The sequence below is a fragment of the Ischnura elegans genome, chromosome 10, assembly GCF_921293095.1.
Source record: "Ischnura elegans chromosome 10, ioIscEleg1.1, whole genome shotgun sequence".
NCBI lineage: Eukaryota > Metazoa > Arthropoda > Insecta > Odonata > Coenagrionidae > Ischnura > Ischnura elegans.
In genome coordinates this window covers 31,948,517-31,975,758 of record NC_060255.1, presented here as the reverse complement: position 1 = coordinate 31,975,758, position 27,242 = coordinate 31,948,517, and the positions used below count along the sequence as shown (strand labels likewise).

At 36.3% G+C, this 27,242-nt stretch overlaps 1 protein-coding gene across 2 annotated transcripts in view; it reads left to right on the top strand.

Annotated features, from left to right (window-relative positions):
• The first annotated feature begins 8,025 nt into the window (after positions 1-8,025).
• LOC124166574 (retinol dehydrogenase 12-like) overlaps positions 8,026-27,242 on the top strand; it is a 21,735-nt gene continuing 2,518 nt past the window's right edge. Inside the window, exons 1-4 of one of the 2 annotated variants that reach the window (XR_006866461.1) lie at positions 8,026-8,435; positions 8,511-8,746; positions 8,834-9,140; positions 17,386-17,627. Coding sequence is in view for 1 of the 2 variants with exons in the window: in XM_046544137.1 (XP_046400093.1) it covers positions 8,163-8,435; positions 8,511-8,746; positions 8,834-9,140; positions 17,386-17,562 (993 nt within the window). In the remaining variant the exon portion in view is untranslated. Of the gene's footprint in view, positions 8,436-8,510; positions 8,747-8,833; positions 9,141-17,385; positions 25,503-27,242 lie in introns of those variants that run through there. The other variant, XM_046544137.1, reaches the window with a different exon arrangement.

The following is a 27,242-nucleotide window of genomic DNA, read 5'->3' as shown; positions in this document are numbered from 1 at the left end:
GTGTGCCTACCTGATAAACTCAAAATTCCCATAAATATGCATTATACTATCTACCCATGCCCCAGTTACCCCATGGTCCCAGTTGACCCTTAGCACATCCTTCCAGGGGCGCAGCTAGGAATTAAGGCTGGGGGGGGGGGGGGGTTTAGGTGGAACTAGTACCAGGGTGTGTGGGGGTATGGAATACCCACTAGGATAAGCGGCTGGTGCGAGATTAATTAATTGTGGAATTTTAAGATAAATGGTTCAAAATGGTCATTTTTACGGCTTTCTGAGGGATATTTTATCGATTCTTACACTATTCTATCAGTAATATCAATCCAATTAAGTAAAATGGATAAACTTAAAAATTTCTGTGCTCTCTGGGGGGGTTTTATCCCCCAAAACCCCCCCTTCGCTGCACCACTGCATCCTTCCATCTTTAGCCTTAATTTTTGACATGGCTTGTGGTCTTTTGCCACCTGATTGCAACTTAACTGTGGCATACAATGTGCCTACCTCCAGTGGCGCAGCGAGGGGGGGGGGGGGTTTGGGGGATAAAACCCCCCCAGAGCTCAGAGAAACTTCTAAGTTTAGTTCAATTTACTTAGTTTGATCAATATCACTTATAATATATAGTGTAAATATTAATAAAATATCCCTCAGAAAGCCATAAATTTCACCATTTTGAACCATTTATCTTAAAAATTTTCTGAGAGAGGGCCCCCGCACCTCTTGCTTACCTTGGCAGGTATACCACACCTCCTAGTATTAGTTGCACCTATAGTCTATATAGTCTATTCACTTCATGTTTGTGGGTGAGCTTTCGTGAGATCCCGGACACTCTTGGATGGCTTTGCTAATAGGGGAGGGGTAGTACCGAGAGAGAGAGGAGGAGTGAACATAACATTGCCAAATGTACATAGCCATCCTACTATGTCACTGAAAATGTGTGAGTCATAGGTGGCCACAGGTATTTTGGCCCAGGTGCCGAGACAATACATCTACTCATTTGGAAGGCATTGGGGATATTCCTTTCACAGAAGCCCATGACCAAGGGTTCTTGCCCATGACATTGTCAGCTACCGCACTGAATGAGGCACCGTGGGCGGAAGGCATACTTAGTCACATACAAGGAGAAGGCGTGAGGTTTGGCAACACTGCTCCATGAGCAGATTCACGATGTTCACTTGGCAAAGGTCTGAGAGCGACTCACTGAGGCCATGCCTACTGTTTGCTGATTGGCAAAGTCACATGTTGAGAAACATTCCCTCTCTATCCTTCCACCTCACTGTAGATAGACCCAAGATATCGTTCCTCCCTCTCTGCATTTCCCTTTTTATATTTTCTAGTTTACCCATCCTCATAATTGCCCTCACATTCCACGTCCATACATTCATAGATGCCTTCTTCTTCTCCATCTTCTTGATATTCTCATCATCATTCTTAGATGCTGCTGCTGATGATGATGCTGAAAATGATGACGATATATGTAACAATACATATTTTGAAGGCTTCCTGTGTGTCTGTAGGTGTGTAGACCAAAATTATCTTGTAAAATCATACCCCAGCAAAAAGGTTTACACTGACAGGATCAATAGGTAAGTTTAGTACCCCTTGAGTTATGATTTTCCTTTTAGCGAGTAAAAAGGTAATCATACCCGGCAGATTGTTCAACTACAGAAGTTGTATGACGTGATGTAACAAACATTAATGAGAAAACAATGCAGAGGATGCATCGCCTACAACCGGAAGAATGGGGTAGTTTCCTTCATCAAAGAAAAGGAAAGGCATTGATTGCGATTCGTTACCCACCATTAGTGTATTCATAACATACAAATTGTTTGGTTTTACAAATCCCAGTTCAGACGATCAATGGTCAATTTTAACCGCACTTGAAAAAGGCCAGATTGGCGCCCATGGGATGCCACTCCACGTAACGTCAGAGGGACCTAGTTTCTATACGAGTAGATAGGAGTTTTACATCGTCTGAAATTACCAATGCATGCATGAGGCACAGAGCTCAGGGAAACATTTGTAAATTATCACCTTTTAAAATTGCCTATGGTCGGAAAGTTTCCTTCATTTGTTAGGGTATTAATGACCCTTATTTAAGCCAAGTGCTACCTGCTAGCAGCCTGCGCTTAGCGGTGCACATGTCCTTGCCCCACCTCACTTTGTGGCAGCGGGAACCAGAAATACGTCACACGGAGAGATTTCCGGGCATTCATACATAGCCGTTGCATTTTCATGCGCTTGAAAATTTTCACTTTTCATTTAGTCACGAAAAATAGGTATCGTTATTTAAAAATTTAAAAGTGCGAAATGTGTACTCAAGGAGTAATAATCTTTTGATTTAGGCAATAAAAAAATAAAAGGAAACCACCCTATTACTGGGAGCTTTAGGAGCGTGAGATGCATTGACATACTCACTTTACTTGCAATCCGTGCTGCTGTAAGAAAATGCATAGCGGATAGACACACAGACAAGCTCTTTGATATATAGGTACATACATATATAGATTAACTCCCACCCATCACTCCAGAAGTCCCCGCTATCCTTCCATCTCATCTCACTCAGATTCCAACTATCATTTTCCTAAATTTTCATGATTGCTGCCTTATTCTTCTCTGTCTTCTTATCTTCTTTCTTGGTGAGATGATGAGTCACTATGTATGAGTTTTGCCTGATGAGGACCTCGTGGACCTTGCCGATCTCACTGCGATCCTCCCCTAAAGGCCAGTCCCTGCCTGAAAATCTAAGACTCTTTTAATTGTGCCCCATGTTTTCAGGGAAGAGATTGTTGGCTTTCTCTCATACATTCTCACAGTTTTTTCATGTGATCTCATCTAATGGACTACCTTTTGTCTTGCTCCTACCCTTTGCCATGGATGCCTCTACCACAAGTAATTGAGAATTACTCCTCTATAGCTATATGGGCCATTGGAACTCGTAAACCTTTCCACGACAACAGTAACATTATATATTGCCCCAATAGCCTCCTGCTCACCCTCCAGAAACATTTTACTCTTTCACTTTGCAACTGCATGCGAAAAAAGCTCAGAGAGAAAGAAAAAGTATGTTTGCAATGGCAGGCTAGCCTCCTGTGGCAAGGGAAAGTCAAGCTGGATGTAAGCTTAAAAGTTATCTGGGGCATGGACAATGGTAGTGGCAGGAAATGAAGGATAGACACTTTTGAAATGTGGTGCCACAGAAGAATGATGAGCGATCATATGGATGGACCAAGTTAGTATTGAGGAAGTCCTAAAAAGAGTAAGAGAGAAGAGAAGTCTCATGAAAACCTAGACAGGAAGACAAAACAACAATAGGCCATTTCTACCCAAGTAACATTTTTGGTTGGCCCTCTGTTGGCAGATGGTGGGACACAGCGGTTGGCCCATGGTATGATTTGGCCACCTCGCCAACCGTATCCCAACCAACGATTCCCCAACGATGGGCCAACAGAGCATTACAGTCGGGCCTTTGTATTCCCAACCCAAGGCCAACAAATCTCCAACGATATACCGTTGGCCCTTTTACATTCTGCCATCCGTTTCCCAACAAAAGCTATATTTTACTGGCATTTCTCATTTTTATAGAATGAAAGTTAAATTAATTTACTTTCCCACTTGATACGATACCGGTAGATAGAATCTCTACCTTTAACTCCCTATAAATCAAAATGAAATTAAATACATTAACAATCAATGCTATGGGACAAAGTAAGGTTACAGTGGTTAAAAGTGGAAAACAAAAAATCAATATCAGTTCAGAAGGTCCCCAGCTTTTATTTTCACAAATTAGGACAATTTTTATTAGGACAAAATTAGGAAAATTTCATCAGCACCTTTCTATATTACAATTTGGCACACACAAAAACTGTCCATCTTCTTCATAGGGCAACAGAACACACTTAGATAAAATCTGGGTGGACTGAAATTTGCATCCAGGTACTAATTTTTTACTACAAATATACCAATGGTACCACTTCTAAGAGGTAATTCAAAGAAACCCTCCTTGTCACACTGCAAGATGTACACCCCTGAGTTATTTGATTCAATTGCCTTCACAATTCCTATTCTCTGGTCTTCGGTAACGAAATTTTTAAGTTTAGTCCATTTTACTTAATTGGATCAGTTATAAATTAATTAATCCTAACACAATGCTAGATTAATTATAGCATAGTGTTAGGATTAATCAAATATCCCCCAGAAAGCCGTAAAACTCGCCATTTCGAACCATTGTTCTTAAAACTTTCCTGGAGGACGACCCCGCAACTCCTGCTTTCCCTGGCGGGTATGCAATACTCCCACACTGCTAAGTATTACTTGCGCCTAAACCCCCCCCCCTATTGGAAAATTCTTATAAGAAAATTTCTTATCAGAAATTGGACATATTTCTTATGAGAATTATTGGACATATTTCTTATGAGAAATATGTCCAATAATTTGTTCTTACATAAGAAAATTTCTTATAAAATTTTTCTGTAAGAAAAATTCTTACAACTATCAGTTACAAAATGTTACTAATAAGAAATTTTCTGATGGAAATATTTATTATAAATATCATATCAACATGCTTAAAACACTTGGGCAAACTTCTATAAAAAGCTACATAAGATATACATCCCTACTGAGAGTACAAAGTTAGCGTTATACCAAATTCAATCCAAATGTAGACGCCTATATCTGGTATATGTACAGCAAACCTAATGATTTCCCATGAACCAAATGTAGATGTCTATCATTGGTGTACATCAAAAAGGACACTCAAGCTCTGCAAAGGTCACCTGACTGGCCAGACAAGGCGATGTACCATAGAGGTCTTTCAGGGCATGGGTTCTGTATAGGGTTAACGTCCTCACATGCTAAAAGAAACTAAAATCAATGAAACCAACGATAGCCTAAAATGATGGACTGATAATTGAATACGACTTTGGCAATCACTACGCAATGAAAGATACAGGAATCACAATATGGAATATGATTTAACCTGGAAAATTAAAGAAGCAAATGAAATAAAATTCAAGTTCGACTGGGGATAGGTACTTCAAGAAATTATATGGGAAGGAAAAGTAAAATTTGATAAATCAAATGCATATGAGCAATGTTTATTTAAGATACCAGAGAGATGAGACCTCTACATGCAGATTTGGATAGATAATGAAAGAAATGAACAAAGCAAAATGGAATTTGATGCCATTGTGGAGAAAAGGATATGTAGAATATGGCTAACAATGAGTGCAAGATTTAGGGATATTAATAGGAGTCACAGAAACACTGATTGAGTATAATAGTTGATGTATTTTCCATAAAATAATAACTGTGCAGATGTTATTTAGGTTTATACTCATACAAATTCAATCTCATTCTCTTCAGAGAGGTCTACATCACTCACTTTGTCCATTGAAACACTGTTTTCATTAAAACTTCCACTGATACTAGATATGCCACAATCTGAAAAAAATATACATATCGATCTATCTAAATTAATGATGAAAAGTTTAAAATTCCATGAAACTATCTGTTTAAGGTAACATGATTTTAGGAATGCCAGTTTTGTAAGACTTACCAAATGAGGTCAATGACTTATTTTTGTTAGAAGCACTCGACTTATTTTATTTAACTGCTATCACAAAGACATAGTGAATGATTAACATATAAAAGCAATCCCTAACAATCAAACAAGTTTTGGTTGTTAGGTTGCTAGAGAACCATGTGAACCGTATCCTGCAACGTATGCAATCGTACCTTAATGTTATGATGTCCCAACGGTGGCCCAATGATAATCCATTTCGTAGGGCTTGGGGATTTCCGTTGGGCCAACAGCATAAACCCTTTCGTTGGGCCGACGAACAATATCTGCGTTGGGCCAACAGTGGAATTTGGTAGGCTTATCCACCCACAATGAGCCAACCGTGGCCCAACGGTCAATGTTACTTGGGTATGGCCTATTATATCTTGATAACGGGAGAGGAAAACCTCAAACAAAATATGTATATGGAACAGGCAAAGAAGGATGTGAAACAGAAGAAATAGGTAGATGTGAAAAGATATGCTAATGGGAGAATAGGGTTGTTCACCATATTTTTTTTATTTAAGAAATCGAAAGATCGTGCTTCAGAAGGAGCAATGACAATAATATTATGCTATTTTCTTCATTGTACATGTTTAGAGAAGGCTTTAAACAGTGACAAATTTTACGTTACGCCAAAAAGCCCTACTTCCATCTTGAATTGATGTGTGACGTCACAAGCCTGTAGATGCCCTACTGCAGTGTTGTTTAAGTGGCTCAGCAGGGTTATTCCACTTTTTTTCAAGATCTCCAGCGTCTGCCGCCAGATCAGTGTTTAAAGAAAATCCAAATTTATCCTTTAATAAGAGTAATAATAAGCAAAATTACCCTTACTTGTACATATTTATTGCTCATCATATCATAATAGCACTAAAACGTACACATTTCACGAGTTGTCTTTTTGATACATATAATCAGTATATTCCGAATCAACTGTTTCAATGAAAAACTTGACTCACAATAAATATAAAACATGATAATCGGTTTTCCAATCACTCTGCACACGCTAAAAGAATTAGCACTCCTTGAAGTTCGAAAGATTCTCCACACCTCACTTTTCACTCATCACTAACGACTTAGAATCAGTTTACGTTATTTCACATTGACATTTCGAGGACAATGAAATGAATAGGCTGAAACAAATAGCTAAACCGGTTATTGTAACATCAAAAAACTTCGAATTTCACTATTACTCTTACCGTAACCAAAATATGATCAAAACAAAAACAAACAACAGCGCAACGAAATTCGTGAAATGTAAACACTCGTGAATGCTCAAAATTAATAGGTAATAAAATCAAACGGAACTTAGAAGCGAACAAACGATTGGAAATTAATATGCGTTCGATGTATCCCTAAAGCACAACTAGATCAAATATGAAACATATCCCCTAGGCAATAGTTAGATACCTTAGATCGAAATGTATAGGGTTGATTGAACTAGCATGGAAGAAATAAATAATTTCGTCGAAGCAGTTACATTCACAACTCACTTCACTCTTTACTTCATCGTCTATATGCAATCATTCACTTAGGGGTACATTAAGGGCACAAATTGTGTTCACTTGCACTAGAGGCACAATGAAAGTTCACTGCACGTAGTTTCCTAGCAAATGCAGCTATACAAAACTTTCAATTCCTGTCAACGCTACATACGTTGCCTGCCTAACTTGAAGAATGGATTTCATGTCGCCTTGATCCATCCGGAAGCTTCATGCACAACATAGGCCATTTCAAAATAAGGAAAAACCTTGGCAAATGTCCAGTCGGCATGCAGAGTACTCAGCTTGGCATCGAGCGATCGAGGGTACAGGCCAGCCGTACAGGCTTGTGTCGTCATCACCTCTATTTCAAGATGGCCGACCGTTTTTGGCGGCGTTTAAAATTGTTCGAATTTTGATTGCTAATAATTCCATCATTACTTTTTCAACGCATCTGTCATTCATCCCAATCGAAATGAAATTACATCAGAAGTGATATACATTCGTTTTTTTAGACCGTTCTGATAGGCTTGAACAACCCTATTGAGTGGAGAGCTGTGTCAAACCACTCATAGCATTGCAGTTGACCAAGTGAGCAGTGGATGCAGGATTAAAGAGAAATATTTTTTAAATTATGCTTTTCTTCTATTCGTTTGATGTCAACTTGCACACGTGGACATCATATTCCCACAAAAATCAAAAATATATTTGCTCTAAATATGTACTTATGGGTTTGAAAAAAATCACAAGACAAAAAAATATAAAATAATATGATCATATCCTTTTAAGGTTATTTGTAGCGCTCTAATAAATTATTAGTTGGTAATGTGGGCCTAAAATTCGACCTTCTTTAATTCAAGATTTAAAGGAGGCCATGACTACTGTATGCTACTGTCTTCTCACTAGTTATTTGAATACTTGCGAGAGACCCGCGCTTTTTTTCCAAAAACAGATGAGTTGCGAGTGCGTCATTTATCAGAAGTTGTTTATTTGTGGTGCGACTCCTGCGTGTCATACGCGGCTTCACTGGATTTTGCCGGTTAACTGAAATTTGGCGGAGATTATTGTATCAAGTCATTGAAGAAGCTTCCAAAAGTCTTGAAATTTCGATAACTCAATCCTTCAACATGGTTCAGAATTCAGTTATAGTCTTCGTTTCTGCCTTCTTGGGATTACTTTTGCTCCGAAAGTACCGTGAGTTCAAATGGGGATATTTCAAGAACATGAAATCGTTGGAAGGTAGAACTTTTATAGTTACTGGAGCCAATTCGGGGATTGGAAAAGAAACCGCCCGTGAATTGGTTAAAAGAGGTGCGAGTGTTATCATGGCTTGTCGTAATTTGACTCTTGCTCAAAACGCTATCGACGAAATAAGGAAGACGGTTACAACTGGGGAACTGGTGAGTAAAGTCGATGCTTTGTATTGTATTAGATGAACTGCAGTAACATAATGAAAATTATTTTCTTGTTCATAGATTCCCAAACCTCTGGATCTGGCTTCTTTGGACTCGATTAGGACCTTCTCAAACAATGTTATCCGTGATTTTCCGAAAATCAACGTCTTAATTAACAACGCCGGTGTTTACGTCAATTCTAAGGATGCCATGTTGACGAGAGATGGCTTTGAATTGCATTTTGGCGTGAATCACCTCGGCCATTTTCTACTAACAAATTTACTTCTTGAAAAATTAGCCGAGTCGCAGCCAAGCCGGTATACCGTGAATTTCATTGGTCCCCTACACCAAAAAAATGTTAAGGTTTTTGAGTCCTTTTTAATTTTTATTGTCTTTAATTTCAGAGTGGTGACCGTGTCGTCTCTCTTGATGCAGAGCGGGCAAATTGATTTTGAAAATTTAAACTGCCAAAAGGAGACAGCTGACTCATTGACGAAAATGCGGAGTAACCAGAAATACTGTAATTCAAAGCTCGCCAATTTCCTTTTCACTCGGGAGCTGGCAAGGAAGACTGCAGAGTGTGACATAACTGCGCTGGCTGTATGCCCTGGATTTGCCTATACCAATCTCTTCCGAGATAGTTCTCGTAAATGGTATCAGTACATTTTGTTTTCGCCTATCATCTATTTCTACATGAGATCAGCAAATCAGGTTAGTAGTATGTAGGTTGCACAACTGTGCGGCATTATTTTGAGTTTAAGATAGGGAATCATTTTTTTCTGCTGCCATGATTTTACTTTTTTTGTTGGTTATGAATGCTTTTGGAGCACATATTATTCTTGTATAGTGTTCGTCTCACTTATTTGAATTTCCTTCCACAATCAGGACATCTTATGCTCTTGATCTCTATCTAGAGCTTAGTAAAATCACTGATTGATCTCTCTCAAGATTGATACTATGAACCCAATGTAGTGTTGTAATCCAAGTTCAAACCTAACAATCAATGAACTACCATATGCATATCTCTGAGGTTTTCGCCTTCTATCAGCACTGCCAAAAGCAAAATCTCAACTGTGGATGCCCTCAGCATTCTTTGCCGTCGAGGTGTATCCACCAACCAACGCAGTCAATGTGTGTGAGTCAGTGGCAAGCTGTGGAAGCCGCCATTGCTCTCTCTAATCTCTAACTGAACTATTAAATGTATAACTAAGGTATTTTGTCTTTAGCAGTGCTGCTGAGAGAAAAATCTTATCTATGGATGCCTTCAGAATTCTTTGCACTCGAGGTTTATCCGCCAACCCTCACAGCTCATGTGTGTGGGTCAATGGCAAGCCGAGCGAGCCGCCGTTGATTGCTCTAATCCCTAGTACTTCTACCCTGTCACAGCCACCCTATCACATATGTTATCATTGTGGCCCTAACTAATTAGGGCATCATCCTCCATGAACTTCCATCACTACTCCTTTGCTTCAGTATTTTGGAATAGTTTCAGTTAGTTAGCAATTCCTTGGTGATCAAATTCTGACAGCCATTGCAGGTTGCACCATCAGAGCAGGGGTGGACTTAGGTTGGGAGTGAGAGGGGGTGGCTGCCCCTCACTGTAATTTGTGGAAAAATAGCAGAAATGGTAATCTGTAGGGTGGCTTCCCAATAAAAGTTTTTAATTCATCAGCTAATTCATAATGTATAATAATTATCGATGAATGTCTAAACAGTACATATTTATCTATGCATTATTCCCACCTTGCACTGAAATGACAAGTCTAGCTCATCATGAACTTCTGATGCCAAATCAGGTGTGGTTGTCATCAGGTTTTCATAATTATAGAACTAATTTTAGGTGAAAAATATAAATATTTTGTAAGTTTTACAATGTTGAAACATACAGAACTCATATTTAAAGAAATATGATGCATTGGAAGGAATAAGATGATTTTATACGACTAGCGATAGCTGTGATCTTGATTTTCTTTCGGGAAGAGGGTTCATTCATGAATAAATTTATGACGAAATCTCAGCTTTTATATTTCACATTTTTACATTGATTACAAACTATAAAATGTTATTTCATTGCCTACCATTCCATTTAAAAAGAGCCACAGGAAAAATAAATAGGTAAGAGGATAGGTGCCTGATATTCAGAAAATAAATTGATATGAAAGGGGTTAATAACGGGAGGTGTTGCTTACCACCAAGATGCCTGAGACAGTAATGGACCCCCACCCAATACAACTATATTCATCCACCACTTTATCAGAGTTCTCATAACTGTCATTATTAACTTTCATTCCGAATATCTATCCCATGGGATAGGGTTGGTAGGGGTGGAGAAGAACAAACTCTTGATCACTCTTGCTGCCGAGAACTCTAGTTTTCTTCCTAATTGATAAGGTACTAGGTATTTGTGGTTGTTAAATTATCATAATATTCTCTTAACACTTTCAGTGCGGATGACATATATATATGCCATTAAGGCTTTTCCACTCAGGCGGAAGACATAAATGTATGTCTTCGGGAGTTCGTTTTTCCACTGGTCACTAGGGTGCTCCGAGCGTGCCTAGCGTTACTTTTCCCCCTTCCGCAGATTGGGAGTGGCCTTACACCATTGCGGAAGTGTCCGTTTCTAGTTCTACGTGTTCCTTCATTTTTAGTGCTTTTTTGTTTACTTTAGTGCTATTTTTGGAACAATTTGGCAGGTTGAGATTTTTCTTTTCATTTCCTTCACCTATTCTACATTATTCTTATTGTAAATATCCCATCATGTCTTACAAATGGATTATTATTTTAAATTTGTTTTTTTTACCTTCCTTTTTAATTTATTCATATTTTATGTGCTATCACAAAAATTATGATTAGACTAACTTTTTATTAAAGATATTTATCCCCGTTTCATACTCACTACATTATAAAAAAATGATCTTAGTGCGGTGCTTCAGTTAATTATGTTATATTTGAATTTCTTTTTCTAGGAACTTTTTTTATTATTGCAAATTACGTTTATCCTGGGTGATTTTTTTTGGTCTTTTTCCATATTTTACGGCATATTTTCTCATTCGTTTCTCTAAGTCAATTAACAACCCTCTATTCATTTCGCTTTTATTTCATTTTCTGAGTTATTCAAAGTCTTGGGGTTAATTGCAGATTTTCTTCCTTTTCATAAAAAATAACATATTTATCGCGTATGCAACACTGCATTACATTATGTACAGTATTGGTCTGTATTTTTTACTCGTGTATTTATTTCCTTAGCTTCGTAAACGAAATTGCGGAAATGAATAGGTAAACTCAGAGGCATTTTAAGCATTACCTACGGCATTTAACCATTATTTATTCCCTTGAAATAGTATTTTTATCTTATTTTTTAATTTATTCATATCTTATGTGCAACCACAAGAATTATAATCTGACTTAGTTTTTGTTAATAACGTGTATTCCCATCTCAAAACTCTTTATTTTATTTCAAAATGTTTCCACGCGGTCCATAAGGTCGTATTTTATACTTTATTAATAATTTTTTAAGTCATATTTGCAAATTACGTTTTTTTTACATATTTTGGGTTTTTTTTCCTAATTTTACGGCATACTTTCTCAGTCATTGCTCCACATCAATTACTTGTCTTCTATTCATTATGGCGTTTTCATTTTGTGGGTCATTAATACGTTCTAGTGTTAGGTACAGAGTCTTACTTTTCATAAAAACTAGCATATTAATCACATATGGTACACTTTATTACACAAATTGTACTATTTTACTGGATAATTTTTAAGGCTCAAGGTTGGAGTCTCTCCCTACCAGCGGCACTCCCACGGATTATTTCAACTTGCAAATGATATTTTCTTTGAATAATCCTCTCGTAGATGGAGAAAAATGCAGAACGCATTTTCTTCCATAAGGTCGTATTTTATACTTTATTAATAATTTTTTAAGTCATATTTGCAAATTACGTTTTTTTTACATATTTTGGGTTTTTTTTCCTAATTTTACGGCATACTTTCTCAGTCATTGCTCCACATCAATTACTTGTCTTCTATTCATTATGGCGTTTTCATTTTGTGGGTCATTAATACGTTCTAGTGTTAGGTACAGAGTCTTACTTTTCATAAAAACTAGCATATTAATCACATATGGTACACTTTATTACACAAATTGTACTATTTTACTGGATAATTTTTAAGGCTCAAGGTTGGAGTCTCTCCCTACCAGCGGCACTCCCACGGATTATTTCAACTTGCAAATGATATTTTCTTTGAATAATCCTCTCGTAGATGGAGAAAAATGCAGAACGCATTTTCTTCCGAAATCCTTCACCAAGGGCCTTCACTAAGGGCATAATGGGTTGGAAGACATTGGACAGGAAGAACTGGAAACTTGGCTGGGCCTTCTTCTCCACATGGGCGCAATTAGGGTTAACATGATTTCTAACGATTGGAGGAGGTCAGAGTTAGTGCGAGTACCGATATTCGGGGAGAAAATGTGCCGTGATAGGTTTTTAGGAATTATGCAGGCTCTTCATTTCTCTGCTAACCGTGAAGGCATCCGTCGGACAGTGACTACGATTTGCCCAGAATGTGAAGGTCAACCAGGGATCTGTTTAAGGCCTTGCTTTCAAATATATCATAAAAATTTATAAGAATTTTTATTGAAATGTTTCAATTTTGCAATAACTCTGTGGTAACATAGATTTGCTTTTATTAAAAAATTGTTTATTCCATAAATTTATATTTTTCTTGCCGTTCATTGTGTGTTTTACTACTGTGACTTGAAAAAATTAAATCTACGGCCTTTGAAACAAAAAAATTACACGTAAAGACTAATTTCAAGATATTTTCGTCACTAACCTAAGGCATCAACGGTAGAAGAAGTATTATAAACGGAAATATGAAAAGTTTACTCCTTCATACAAGTAAAATTGCATGTGTGTAATGCGGGTTGCATGAATTGTCAATTACTGGTGACGGGTGGCATACATGTATGTCATTAACGTTTTTTACAAATTGCGAGAAATAGAAACAAAAAAAATTGCAAATTCTGTTGTATTACTTCCAACACCACCGTTACAAAGGAAAATCACCCATCCTTCATTGGAGGTTACGGCGAAAATATCATCCGCATTGAATGTGTTAACTACCTTGATAATTTTGCTTGCAAAGGATTTTGACATTTTTCTAGAAGCATTTATTAACAACAATACTCATGTTAGCACTACAAGATGAACTAAACCTTGTTCATCAAGTAACTCCGATGTGTACATGGAGGGCAGCACTAATCAGAGCATTTTTCAGTACATATATGTTTTGTAATCACTTTAATACTGATTTGGCTATCCCTGCAAACATGTTTAAGGCAAATACCTGGATGAGAGTTCACAACAGTGGCACAGCAAGGGGGGGGGGTTTGGGTCAGAGAAATTTTTTTAATAAAAAAATTTAATGTGACAAATTTTGTAACTAATATTAGGGAGACAGATGACTCACAAACAAAACATTAAACTATTCAAACAGCATGGTTAAATAAAAACACAGTACTATTCCACAACCTTATATTTGCAGTCTACTAGTTTCAACGTTACAACGTCATTATCAAGACTTGATAATGACGTTGTAACGTTGAAACTAGTAGACTGCAAATATAAGGTTGTGGAATAGTACTGTGTTTTTATTTAACCATGAATATCTCATCGTTCCACCAAGTAACGCCTAAATCTGTTGATTTTATTCAAACAGCCATAAAACTAACCATTTTGAACCATTTATCTCAAAAGTTTTCTGGGGGAGGGCCCTGCATTACCTACTTCCCTGGCGTGTATATACCCCCACTACCCCCAGCATTAGTTTTGCCTGAGCCCCTCCTCCGCCTAGCCTTAATTCCTAGCTGTGCCCCTGGTTGACGTGATACACTTTCTTTCTAATTTGAATCTTATGTGTTGCATTGCAAGAACTACTAAAATATTTTGAGCTAATACCACATTTCTGCAGTATTATCAAACTTACCTACTGAACCTATATTCTATTCTATATTTAGGATTCCTGCATATTGAAAATCTTTACATAGCCATTACTAATCAATTAAATAATGCTAGTTTTTCCTCATCCCAATTTGTAGTTCCTTGCAATGATGCTCTACTCTTGGATTCCATAGAGGGAGAATATTTGGCTGCTGGTCAGGAATAGGAATGTTCTTTCTTTAGGCAGATGTAATTGTGAGGATAGTGAAGGTTGTGGAAGGTGATACATAAGTCAGGTCTGTTTATTCAAAACTACATCAGAAATCTCTGTTTCATTGGACAAGTGTTACAATATGAGTGACATCATATGTTATAGGTGGGCATTTAACATGGTAGGTCTATTAGAAGCTTCAGCAACACTTGAAATTTTATCAGATTTTTCGCAAATTTGTTGGGTGACCTTTCATTGTACCTGCTAAACTAGATTATTCACAAAGTTATTTATATTTTTGCTGGACTCCTGAATTCATTTTGTATCCTGGGGATGCACATGATAAAATATTCTGTGATCTGACAAAATTTGTTTCTTAGTAATGTGAGATTTGATTCTTTTCTCTGTGATCTGACCAACTTTCAGCACCTAAAATGTGTAAGACTGATTTGGTACAGTTTGCCCAAACTAGTCATTCTCCTCCATGCCAAGCACTTCTGATGTATGAAGTAGCAACAGTAAATGATGAATGGATAAAATAGGGACAGAATTTTGTAATAATTATCCCAACAAAGTGCATCAACTGGACTGGCATCTCAACAGCAATTGATACCACCAATGGCCTTTGATGGTGCTTTTTATCTATCATCTCTGTGCATAACCACCAATCTGGCTGTGTAAATGCTTTTTTAAAACCTGTCTTTAGGGTGCCATTGCATCATTTTATAGAGAAAGTTCTTAGTCTAAAACCTGGAAACTTTAAAATTGTTTTCAAAGCTCTTAGGTATATCAAAGCTCTTTTAAAAAATGTGGTGTACATACTCTATTGAGAACCTTATCCTCTTGCCCATGCTGCAATTTTTTCCTGTCCATGAAAGATAGAGCTCTCAGTATAGGTTGGACTGCATATTCTCATGCAATTGAAAATAAGGGAAAAGCTTGCATGAAGTTCTAGGTAGTGCTTACATATGATGTGTTTGTATTTATTTTATCATAAAAAGGGCATATTTTCCTGTGTTATGCAAGAAAAAAACCTGTTATTTGCTCTATGCTTCACATATTTTTGATAGAACAAGAAATAGCTATTAGGGTGGTGTATTATTGATGAATATAAGAAGAGAGTGAAATGCATTGCACCATCCAGTAGGGGAGGTTTTATTAATAGGTCTAAGGCCCTGGAATGTCTTGAATTCAAGAGAGGCCTCCATAAATTGTTTCTGACATTCTTAGGGTTGTGGAACCTAAAATTATCCACGTAATTTTTAAAGTACTTGAAATACATAAATACTGCCTCTAAAGTGAGTTCAGAAAACTTTGGCAATGAAGCATTTGCATCTAGTAAGGCAGTGGCATTATGTCAAATAAAAAGGCTAGAGTCGATTCGCTGAGAAATTCATGCACCCATAGAATGGCTGGTCATAAGTGGTGAGGGACTCATCCTAAGACCAATCTCTGATGTGGAATTACTCGTTGAGCTCAAGAATGGTCATAGTCTGGGTTCATCTCAAGCACAGGCCCTACTAATGACTCTCAGGGCCGGTTTTATAATGTCTAGTGAAATTTTTCCAGAACATAGAAATCAGAGTGTCTCTCTCTAATCTCTGTCTTCTACTACTTGATATCAGCTGCTTAACACGTACGGATGGCGAGAATCCTCATCGTTTTTTTCCCGAACGGATGACGAAGATTCTCGTCATTTAGGCGTGTCAACCTAAACAATTTTAAAGCGTACAATACGTATTCGTTATTACGTTTTCAGTTGGTGTTCGTTATTCATGATGAATTGATGCATCATAACATTTGATTGGGTAAAGTTATATTCTACACATTAGCTTACCCCATTACCCAATGTGTTAACTGACCGTTATTCTGAAACTCTTTTCATTACTTCCAAATATTTTTAAGTCAAGGTTTTGACAGTATTTTGTTCCAGTTAACGCTAACTAGACATTATAAAACCGGCCCTTAGCGGGTGTTGTCACTGCTTGATCCTCACAAAAGTACAGTGAGCCAAAATTTCTTTCATGAATGACATCTATATTCTGAAAATCTCCACTCATTCATCCTGCATTGTTTTACTTCTAGCCAAAACACAAAATCTGCTAGTTTATTACTGGATATGATCATTGTGCAAACCATAATCTTAGCTGTTAATGCCTGGCTGTTTTATGTATCTATAAAACGTGAATTAAATGTTAAATAATTAAGTCTAAAAACATTATTTCTGTTGGAGCCAATACGTAAATCTGACTAATACGACAGATTTTCCTGTTCAGGGATGTTTGGTATAATTAGCTAAAAATTTGTGTTCTCATTTTCATTGTTATTTCATAATGAGGACCTCACCTAATGGCTGTATGAGTGTATGATAGATTAGTTCAAAAATGTTTTTAGAAGAGAAATACTTTTCAAGTCACTTAGTGAAATTAGTTTTTATGCACCTACATATTTTAGATTTAGAATTATGGATGGGAGTTGGATTTGGATTATTCGGCTTAAGGTTTCTGTGCTTTATATCAATTCATTACTCTAGCCTCTCCCACTTATAACCCCTCTCATTGGCTCTTAGATTTACTCTCTGATGAAATAAGATGTGATCAAAAGTTGTTAAGTCAAACTATGAAGTTGAATGGAGCTAAGGTTGGACATTCATATTCTGGGAAAGTTACGTAATTTTCTATAAGTGCATTAGTTTCTGGTATAATCTTGTGGAAAGTCAAGGAAAATTTCCATTGAAATTATCAAAATGTATATCCTTTTTTTAAACATTTTACCACCTAATAATTTGATATTTTTCCAGGGTGCTCAGACTGTCGTGATGTGTGCTGTTTCAGATGAAGTTGGAAAAGAGCATAGCGGACAAATTTATCGTGACTGCAAAATTTTCAAACCAAAGCTAAGATTTACATCCAGTCCTTCAATCGAAGCAAAATTATGGGATGTCAGTGCAGAAATGGTTGGATTGCGGTTGAAGTAATGTGAAGAAGGATTTATTCCTGGAGTAGAATAGCTTTCCTGCAGGGAAATGAAATAATTGCTTGGGTAAATTCCTGATCTTTAGTGTACTTTTTAATGTCTATCTTTTTAGATTTACTTTATGCTTAATGTCTTATGAAGAATATCTAGGATGTTGCTGATATGTTTCAATTAGAAATTTATGATTTTGAATGCTTCTTTTGTGTGTTAAACTGCTTTCTTGCTGGTCAAAATGTTTGATGAAGGGGTAATCTTAAGTAGTTTATATGATTATAGTAACTGGAAAGAGCTTATAGGCGGTGAATGGAGACTGACTACTATGCTTTTATCTTGATGTTGTTTCTTCAACAATAATCTTTGAAGTAATCAGGATTTTGCTTTCATGTAAGCAATATTTTCTAAAGTTGAAGTTACCAGTTCATTTCATGTATTGAGATGATACTTCTATTAGTGATGACTGCTTAGAGAGATTAGTGATATCAATGGTTAGGCTTCCGAGATTGTCGGTCTGTCTATAAAACCTTCTGGCATCTAGAACTTAAGCAGGTTGAGCTTTTGAATTTTAAAAGCTGTTGTACATGGGGCACATGCTTGCACAATCTGACGTGCGGACAAAGTTGCAGTCAAAATTGCAAGGTGTAAAGGGGTGAATCGTTTGAACGCCAATGAGAATGCATGGGCATGAGATGGCAAAATAGCTCCTGTTCTAATTTCATTCATGCAATCGCACAATTCAATGCCATATTTAGAAAGAAATGCAGGTTTAAACTGTGCAATTACATGCCCCATGTAAAACAGTGGTAAGAAATTATTGCTGTATTGAACAGCATCACCTGTTACATGTTAGCATAAATAATCACCTACAATCTCAACTCATCATTAGTTAGGGGTCATTCCTATGGATACTTCTCTCTCACATATTTTACCCATGCACAAGATATGAGAGAAATCTCTATTGCCACAAAATTTAACTGCATTTCTAATTTATAGAAATTTATTTTCTTTGCCTACCTACTGAATACTGTGATTTCAATTGCGGGTGTGCTATTTGCTAATCAGGTACATATTGATTTATCTCTTCTAATATTATTGACCCTCTAGCTATATTGACAAAATATTATTCTCTCAGAATCTGCTCAATCTGGTTTCCCAACTGTGCAGGTTTTGCACCAACTATGTGTATATTTTTTTGTTTCAATTGGCTATCAGTGGTTACTCTACATTTTGAAATCATGCATACTATTAAATAAGTTAAGCATGGAAAGTAATCCAATGGTGATTCATTTTGCCTTCTTTGTCTTTAAATTTTTGCCTTGTTATTTTTAAGGTTGCTCTAACACTTATAGCTGATCATTACCCGGGTTTATTTTTTTTGAATACCAATTCTAGTGTGAGTTGCCTCTGTGTAAAAAGGTAGGAACTATAGTCAACCTATTAATTTTTACTCATTATGCACAATAAATAATGGACTTCTTCATTTCTAGTCATAGTAACCAATTGGATTTATTTCATGCAAGCTATTAAGAACTTTGGCCGCGCAGAATTAATGTTGAATTAAATAAGTGATATATTGGAGCATTATGTGTGGCTGAGGAAGCGAGTTGACCCAGTGGGTAGAGCAGCCTTCTGCTCAAAGGGTCTGGGGTTCAGATTCCTGGGTGAGACTTCTGGAGCCCCCAAACAAAAGTCTTTGAAGTGTGAGATAGCAGAGGGAAAGGAATTGGCCTCCCTACCGTGAATGTGTGAAATTCACTCTGCTCTGGGTTAATCTTGGGTTAGCTGTACCCACAGCTATCCAAACAACTTTTGGATGTAATGATTGAGTAAAGTTATCCTGAATAATACTCATAAGCTCATAGATAATCTTTATTTAGGGAGGTTTGAAATCTGAAGCTTAAAGTTTAAATTTTCTTTTTCAATGTAGTTTTATAATGTGCACATCCGCATGTCATCCATTCCCACTGATTCAGCATTCATGGTAGTTTGAACGTGTGATATTATAGTTGTATAAAACTTTTAAGTAGAAATATTTTTTGTCGTAAACTGAGATGAATATGATAAACGTGTCATAAATCTGACTGCATACGGGAGTTATGTTTAGTTTATTCAGCTTCCACGTTTTGGTGTTACACTTCAATTTTTTAATTCATTACTCCAACTTTTCCAATCAGTAGCTCCTTGTCTAATTGTAAGTTCAACAAATTCTCTGTGATGAACAGAGAGTTGATTTAAAAGTGCATACTTTAGCTACATATATACATAGCTAAATGAAATTACATTATGTAAATATTCTCTACTATTTCTATCCTGGGCGGACATACCTCTTAGTTTTAAAAACTGAAAATTTAGGATCTGCTGAATTTGAGTTAAACAAGTACATAATAGTAAATTTATGACCTGATTAATTCTCCATATTTCATGTCCAATGTCTATATCCTGTTCCTGTTTCATCCTGTCATTAGATTAGGTGTGCTCTGTGGTTCTTGTCATTTTATTTATTCTAATGAACATGCAATAGAATAGGTGCTCCTTGCTTGTTCATCTCCTTGTTAAATTTTGTCTATGTTATTTTATATGAATTTTCACCAGTGAAAGATTCCAGTTATGCTGGGGGATGAAAGTAATAATACTATTACTAATAATATACTAATAAAGCCTAATACTATTGCAGGGTGTTTCTTCTAATAACTTTTCCCTCGTGGCCTCACTTTGACAAAATTATTGGTCGGGCACCAACTATGTTTTATCTGATTGCCAGTCAGGGACAATAATAGTACGAGGAAGGTATGTAAGGTAATCTAGCCGTATTCTGCCCCCACATTCTTTACCGTCTTTAATAGTACAGAAACGAGTCTCATTGTGATAGGCCCTTGACCCCCCATGCACCAAGTGAGTCATCTTTGTATATGAAAAAGGATATCTTTCTGTTCGCTATGAGTTTCCATACAGCTGTACAGATTGTGACCAAAGTTAGTGCATAGGTGCATCTCATACTAATGGACCCCATAGTGCTACTTTCGGTTGCATCCAACTTGTCCTTTACACCATTTTCGTACCGGATAGGCACACCTTTTGATACGCTCAAAGAGAAAACATTGAAATTCTATATGATCATGAAGTCCAAGTTCCAAGTTTCCCACCTTCTTTGTTACTATCCTTCCCAAACAATGCTGGGTGACCTGCTAATAATTAATAAACAACCACATTGTTTCCTGATATGGATAGTTTCAGAACTTATATACATATGTAGTTGGCACAAATTTTTTGGCGAACTTGAGCTTACTAAGAAAATGAGAGAAATTAATGGCTCATATTCTCTCTTTCTTGCATATTTATATATTTTTGACAATGTAGCTGTCTGTTCTGTAACTCAATAAAAAATATTGCTTATACAAATACCTTTGTACAATCAAACATTTTAGAGGAAAGACCGTGGAACTTGGCCAATGACAGCTGGTATCTGTCGCCTGCCTTAATCTCCCAATAGTACATCACTCTTTCTACCTCTCATAAATTTTTCCATGCATCTTCCTCAGGTAAATCATCATGGCATTCGTATTTTGTGAGTATTCACGTTCCTCCAAAAATATTCTGACTTCATCATTTGTGGCCACGTATTTCCACAACAAAAAATGAAGCTTTATATTCTGCCATTTCAACCTGGGCTTTCTTCAAATATAAACAGATTTTGTAGTTTCTTCGTCTTCAAATCTTGGATCTTCCATAAGTATTTTGTCCTTGGTGTAGATGCCATCATCTGGACTATCATGTATATTGTCCTTCACCTTCTCTATGCAGCCACTCATTTAATTCTTGTCTAACCCTACGAATATGTTGGTGATTTCTATCTTCATTGTAGGTACTATTATTTTTACTTCCATATTACCATGCAGAATTTTTGTGAAAGTGAATTTCATAACTACCTGTAGAGTTCCTTACCATCAGTATTATGTCAAGTCAAAAAATTTAAAGCAATATCTCCAATGATCAAACATGCTGTATCTGTTGCATGTTATCCTTTTTTGGTCATTTATTGCAAGAACTGTCTGCAACAACATTGTATGAATGATTGTATGGCCTCCTATGTACTTCAGAATTATTTTTTTCTCTTTATCATGATTTTATGTAGGAATTGTTGATTATCACTCAAATATGGATTTTTCAAAATTAGTCTTGTGGATTGTACTTTTCGGTAGAATTGCTCACATTTATGACATGAAGACTCATATCACTGAAAACGGCAATAATAATGAATTGTTATATGATAGCCAATTAGTATACCAATTATTTTATTCTGGCATTAAGCAAGAAGTTCTACATATTATAATTTATACTTATAGTTAATGAAGAAGTATCCCATTGCAGTAAATGCAATATCACCAAAGTTGGCAGGATAAGCCTGCATGGTTGGATACTGTAATCTCTGAGATGTAGTGTTGATACCTATTTCTGTATGCAATGCACTACATTATATCTTTTAGTAGTAATCATTATTTCCCTTGTCAGTGTTGGGAATTTGCCTTACCAGTGGGTTGATAATTGATCGAAGGGCCTGAGTTCCAATCCTGAGTGAAGCCTCGTAATTTTTCTCGAAGCCTTTGCCCTTAAATATCCTCCAAGTACACGGTGGCCCAGAAAAAGTAACAAGCCCTCTTACCCTGTTTGCGTGAAATTTGCTTGCTTGGGTATTAGTCTTGGATGAGCTTCACTGGTACTAATGAAGACCAACCTTTATTGAGGGAATGAGCCATATACATACCTATTTCAGACCTGTTTCACATCCTTCAGAAAATTAACACACACTTTTTTGTTAGAAATCTTTGCTTATAATTTTTTTTTAAATACTTGGGGGATTGGTATTGATTATTCAGGAAAATAATGTCTGTATTAAACTCATTGGTCTCCTGTATGAGTGTTATTTGAAAATGTATGCATTCAATCCGAAGTTCTATCCATGGCTACGATTTTTCTTCACATCTCTAAACACTAATTATGTATTTAGAAGTTATACTCCTATTTCAGTTACAAACATGCTATCCTAATGAGGTTAGAGCCTATAGATGGGCACAGCCAAGCCACCAATACTGAAAAATAGTCCGTGCAGCAGTGCTTATTCTGAGTCTGCTGAAAATAAGACTATGAGTCTCCCAGAATATGCTGATTAATGGGATGCATACTTGATATTTAACCTTGGTGTTGCAATTCTTAATTCTTGGAACCGAAATATTTACTGATATTCATACTGCAGAGATCATCATTGTGGATGACAGTGAACATTACAAACCTGAAAAAATTGTCCAGTTGCCACCTCCTTTGAAATTTCACTATTGGAACATGTCTATTTGAGCCTCAGGTATGTCGAAAAGTTGCATACTCATATGCTGTGTGGAATGGATTCTCATTGCTCAATGTTTTGTTCCTCCTGCTGGGAACATTGTCAGTCTCCCAGTCAAAGTTCCCAGCAATAAAAGTTTATTTCACCCAGTAGTGGGCCCAAAAATCGATTGCTCTAGTGCTAGTTATCATTGCAAACGAATAAATAAATATTTATTTGCTCAATTTTCAGTGTCTATTCTGTTTTAAAACTTCAACATAAAATGATAACTTTGCATTTGGGGAATGTTAGAAAAATGTAATTTTCAAATTGTGGCTGACAGATTTGTACAGCAAGCTCACTCTGTCATTTACTACATATTTTTTCTTGCGTAGTCCTGTCTTGGATTATTTTTATCAATTTTATGAACCTTTTTTATGTGTAGTTGCTTTACTACTTCCTCCTTACCATATTAATTTTTTTAACCTTATTTTCTACATAATTTCAATAGAATGTTCATGGACTACAGAGATCTTATGATTTTGTCTTTAAATCCAAAAAGTCTCGATTGTTTGCTTTTGTAAGATGTTAGCATTTACAAAATAAAGATCATGCATTTACATTTTGCCTTACTTAATGTTTTTTATCATTTATTATTTTGTAACTCAAGAGTCAGCTCAAACTAATTGCTAGTATGCATCCATCATTTCATCAACTCCTTAGATGTCTACCATTTTTTTGCAAAAGAATTAATGTTTGTCCAGAATTGTCAGTGTATCATGCTGTCCAAAAAGTTGGAGATTATGTTAACTTTAAGGTACAATATATGTTAGAATAGTGACTACTTGCGTGCTCTGAACTTCTGTGTAAATCTGAAGCTTTTATGTACACATTTTTTGTATTGCTATATCTATTTTAGCTAAACTCTTGTTTTTTAGTTTATAATGCTTTAAAATTAAACTGTTGCTTGTAGGAGTGATAAAAGAGGTAGGGTCTTTTCATGTTCGTTGGTTTTGTTCAATTTGTTTCTACTGCTTGTGAATGAACTATGCAACAACCATAGAGGCTGTAGCGTGTAAAGACAATGAAAAGGAGGGAATGCATTTTGGCAGGTTTCATATAGTGGTTATGCATTTTGGTGGGCTCATTTGGAGGGGCACATATTAGGTATATCTCTCAAATATTTCAGGAAGATTTGAACAACCTTGGCCCCCTACTTGCTAGGGCCTTGGTAAGCTTGGTTATGCTTCTGTTTATTGGTTCATCTATGGGGTGTTTTTAATTAGTACTTACCTGATACATTATAGGGGCTAATGAGGGTCATGATGACATAACTGTACTTATTCCATGATTCTTGAAACTTGTGGAAAGGAACTGCGTCATTGTCAGTGACAAGGCCCTGAGTCCAAAATTGTTTCTCTTGTAGTTCTGCTAGGAGGTCAGTGTGTACTATTTCTATATTTAATAAGGGGAAGCTATTTTCTGGGTGGCCGAGCTGAGCTATCTTTTATCATGTTTTTAATTTTGCATGGCATTTAAACGCCATCCTTGCATCTTTCCTGGTTGATCACGCGTATGTTTAATCAATGCGTATACTGTTTGCATTTTCCGATATGCAGCTTAGGTTTTTGCAGTCATGGTCATAAATTTAGGGGTCTCGTTAAGATACATCCATCCTAGTAAGTTATTGCATTGAGCGAGAAAGTTATTTGTGAACTTAACAATTGGAGGTGTTAGCTAAGTTGTCATTAGTTGAGAATGAATTGAATGAAAGTGCTGTCCTATGAGCAAATTTTGGTTCTCACACTGTACTCATCCATGTGTAAAACTTAGTGACGTCAAACTCTTTCACAGACTTAGGAAAGATCCTTGAACAGTTCATTCAACATTGAAATTGCTATTAAAACATTTGAAACAGTCCTGATGTATTTGTTGTTAGCCATATCATCACCCTTTTCGGTTTTTGCTTACTGTATTAATTTTTAACCTTTTCTTGCCGAAATGGATCATGTTTATGCTTTGACTTCTGTTCAGTAGTTGATGAATGAGGATTTAAAATATTCCAGTTATCGAGTTATGTGAAAATGTAAAAAAAAGTGGTTCTATAAGTCAGGTTTTCATGTTATCTTTGGTTTCATATTCACGACTCTTTGTAATCATATCATTCAAAGAGATTGGTGACTAGGATACATTTTTGCCCTTGATTGAATGCATGTTGTCTATTTACTCAATAACTTTCACTTATTTAGGGTATTTGACACATTAAATAAATTGTAATAACCTCTGTTTAGGATGTTAATTTAATGTTTTATGAATTTTCTGAAGAGTATGCTATGTATTTTTGTAATATGTTGCTGGAATTGAATACTCAAATTGGGTTACCTTCTCATTGAAGAAAATATGTATTTTAGCTATTACAAAGATGTTGAAGTGCTAATCATCAAACAGTTATTTTCTATTCAACCTTGAAATATGTACTTTCATTGTAATGAGTAGTGTAAATTACCAGGTTATATCCAACAGCGTGATATCTGATAACACCTAATTTTACTTTGTTGAGTACATAATTAGTCATATAACCTGTGATAAAACTGATATAATGGGATGAATAATATTATTTTGAAGTATACTGTTGTTTTGATTCAATTTATAACCAAGAGACCTTTTTTTACTTTAGATGTATTACTTTGTTGGTTCGGCAAGTCTCTAACTACAAACCACGTTGTTTTCAAGAGCAATGAATTTTACATTTTGTTTTTGATTTAATTTTTGGCACATTTGAGTCAAAATTGGTACGATTAAATTACTGGATACTTCCTTTGGTTTCCACCAAAATGTCAAGAAAGTCAGCTTTTCATTTAGACTGTACTTAAAATTGGAGTCATACCTCATAATAGCTTTATTGATGGAAATGGCAAAACACTGTTTAACCTTTTCAGTTGTATGTTACTGGTATTAGGTGAATAATACTATTAACTTCTGTTGGATCAGTCTAGTTTCTTAGCATCTGTATTTTGATCCTGAACATCTCTATTTATATCCTGCATTGAGTACTTGATTTTTTAAATTGGCTAACATTCAAACCAATGAATTTTTTTTAGTAAAATAGATATTATTTGATGTGGGCAATTGAAATTGTGATGACAAATTTGTCATTTTGAGATTCAACTCCCCAAATTTATGCCATGGAACAATCTTACCCTGACTTGATTTTTTTTGTCTAAATATTGGACGCTCTTAGAAATTCACAGCCAGTGCTGACAGTGCTCCAAACAGTTACGAAATCAACTGGCTGTATGTCACAGGAACCGATGACATCAGTCAATTCATTACATTTCCCACAGTTGTCAGCTTACTGCCACCACTGCTGCAACTACAATCCAAGAGCAGCAGTAGTGGCAGTAAGTTGACGACTGGCAGTAAAATTTAGTATTTTTGTTAAGTCATTCTGGGAGGAAATTTTAAAAATAAGCTAAATTCCTCACAAAAATATTCTTTCCTTACTTTGGCTTTGATTACGGCATTTAACATTCATCACAAATAAGTAATCGTGATTTTTCCTCCACAGACGATGCAGAAACATAAAATATTAGTTAGACTAGCAACAAAAGATGCAATCTATTTCAAGTTTGGGGTATTGGAGGGATAGAGGCGATCGCTGAGGGAATGCGAGGGGCCTCCATACAAAATCCATTTTTTCATAGTTTTCTCCAACATTATCGGGAGAGAAGCACGTCTACAATGTTTGCACACCTCTCTAGACCCTTGAGTGGCCTGTTAGTTTCCTTGCCTGCATTCTTGGGTCTATAAATATCACAAACAATAAATATTTCGTCGCTTTTCTAAAAGTTGGTAACATTGATTTGTTTAAAGTGGATAAGATAAGAGACAAAAAAGGCACAAGTTGCCTCACTATGCATTACTTTCTACCTTCTACTGATTTATATTATCAAAGACAAGCACCCACGTAGGATGAATTTTGGTGTGTTCGGGGCATGGGAAGGGGAAGAGGTGGTTGGGGAGGGGACGCCCTGTAAAGAATCCTATGCTGTAAACTTAGAAGCCTCTGTTTGTGTACCTAAAGCCCTCAAAAAGGATCTTGGTGTGGTTGCTTGTATGTGTGAGTAGGTGGGTACATGTGTTTATTGGGGAGTTTGGCTGTTCTGGTTGAGAGGCTGGGGTTTGGTCCCTGTGGTGAAACTCTCCCCCTTCTCGTACACCGACACTGATTAATTTTTTTGCAAAATGTATGAGCAATGAGAGAGATTAAATGGGCCATTTGACTCTTTTCTTGTACCTACTATTTCTCGTGAAGAAGTTTTCATCCATTGTTTATGAAACATACAGATTATGATCAAAAAGTAGTA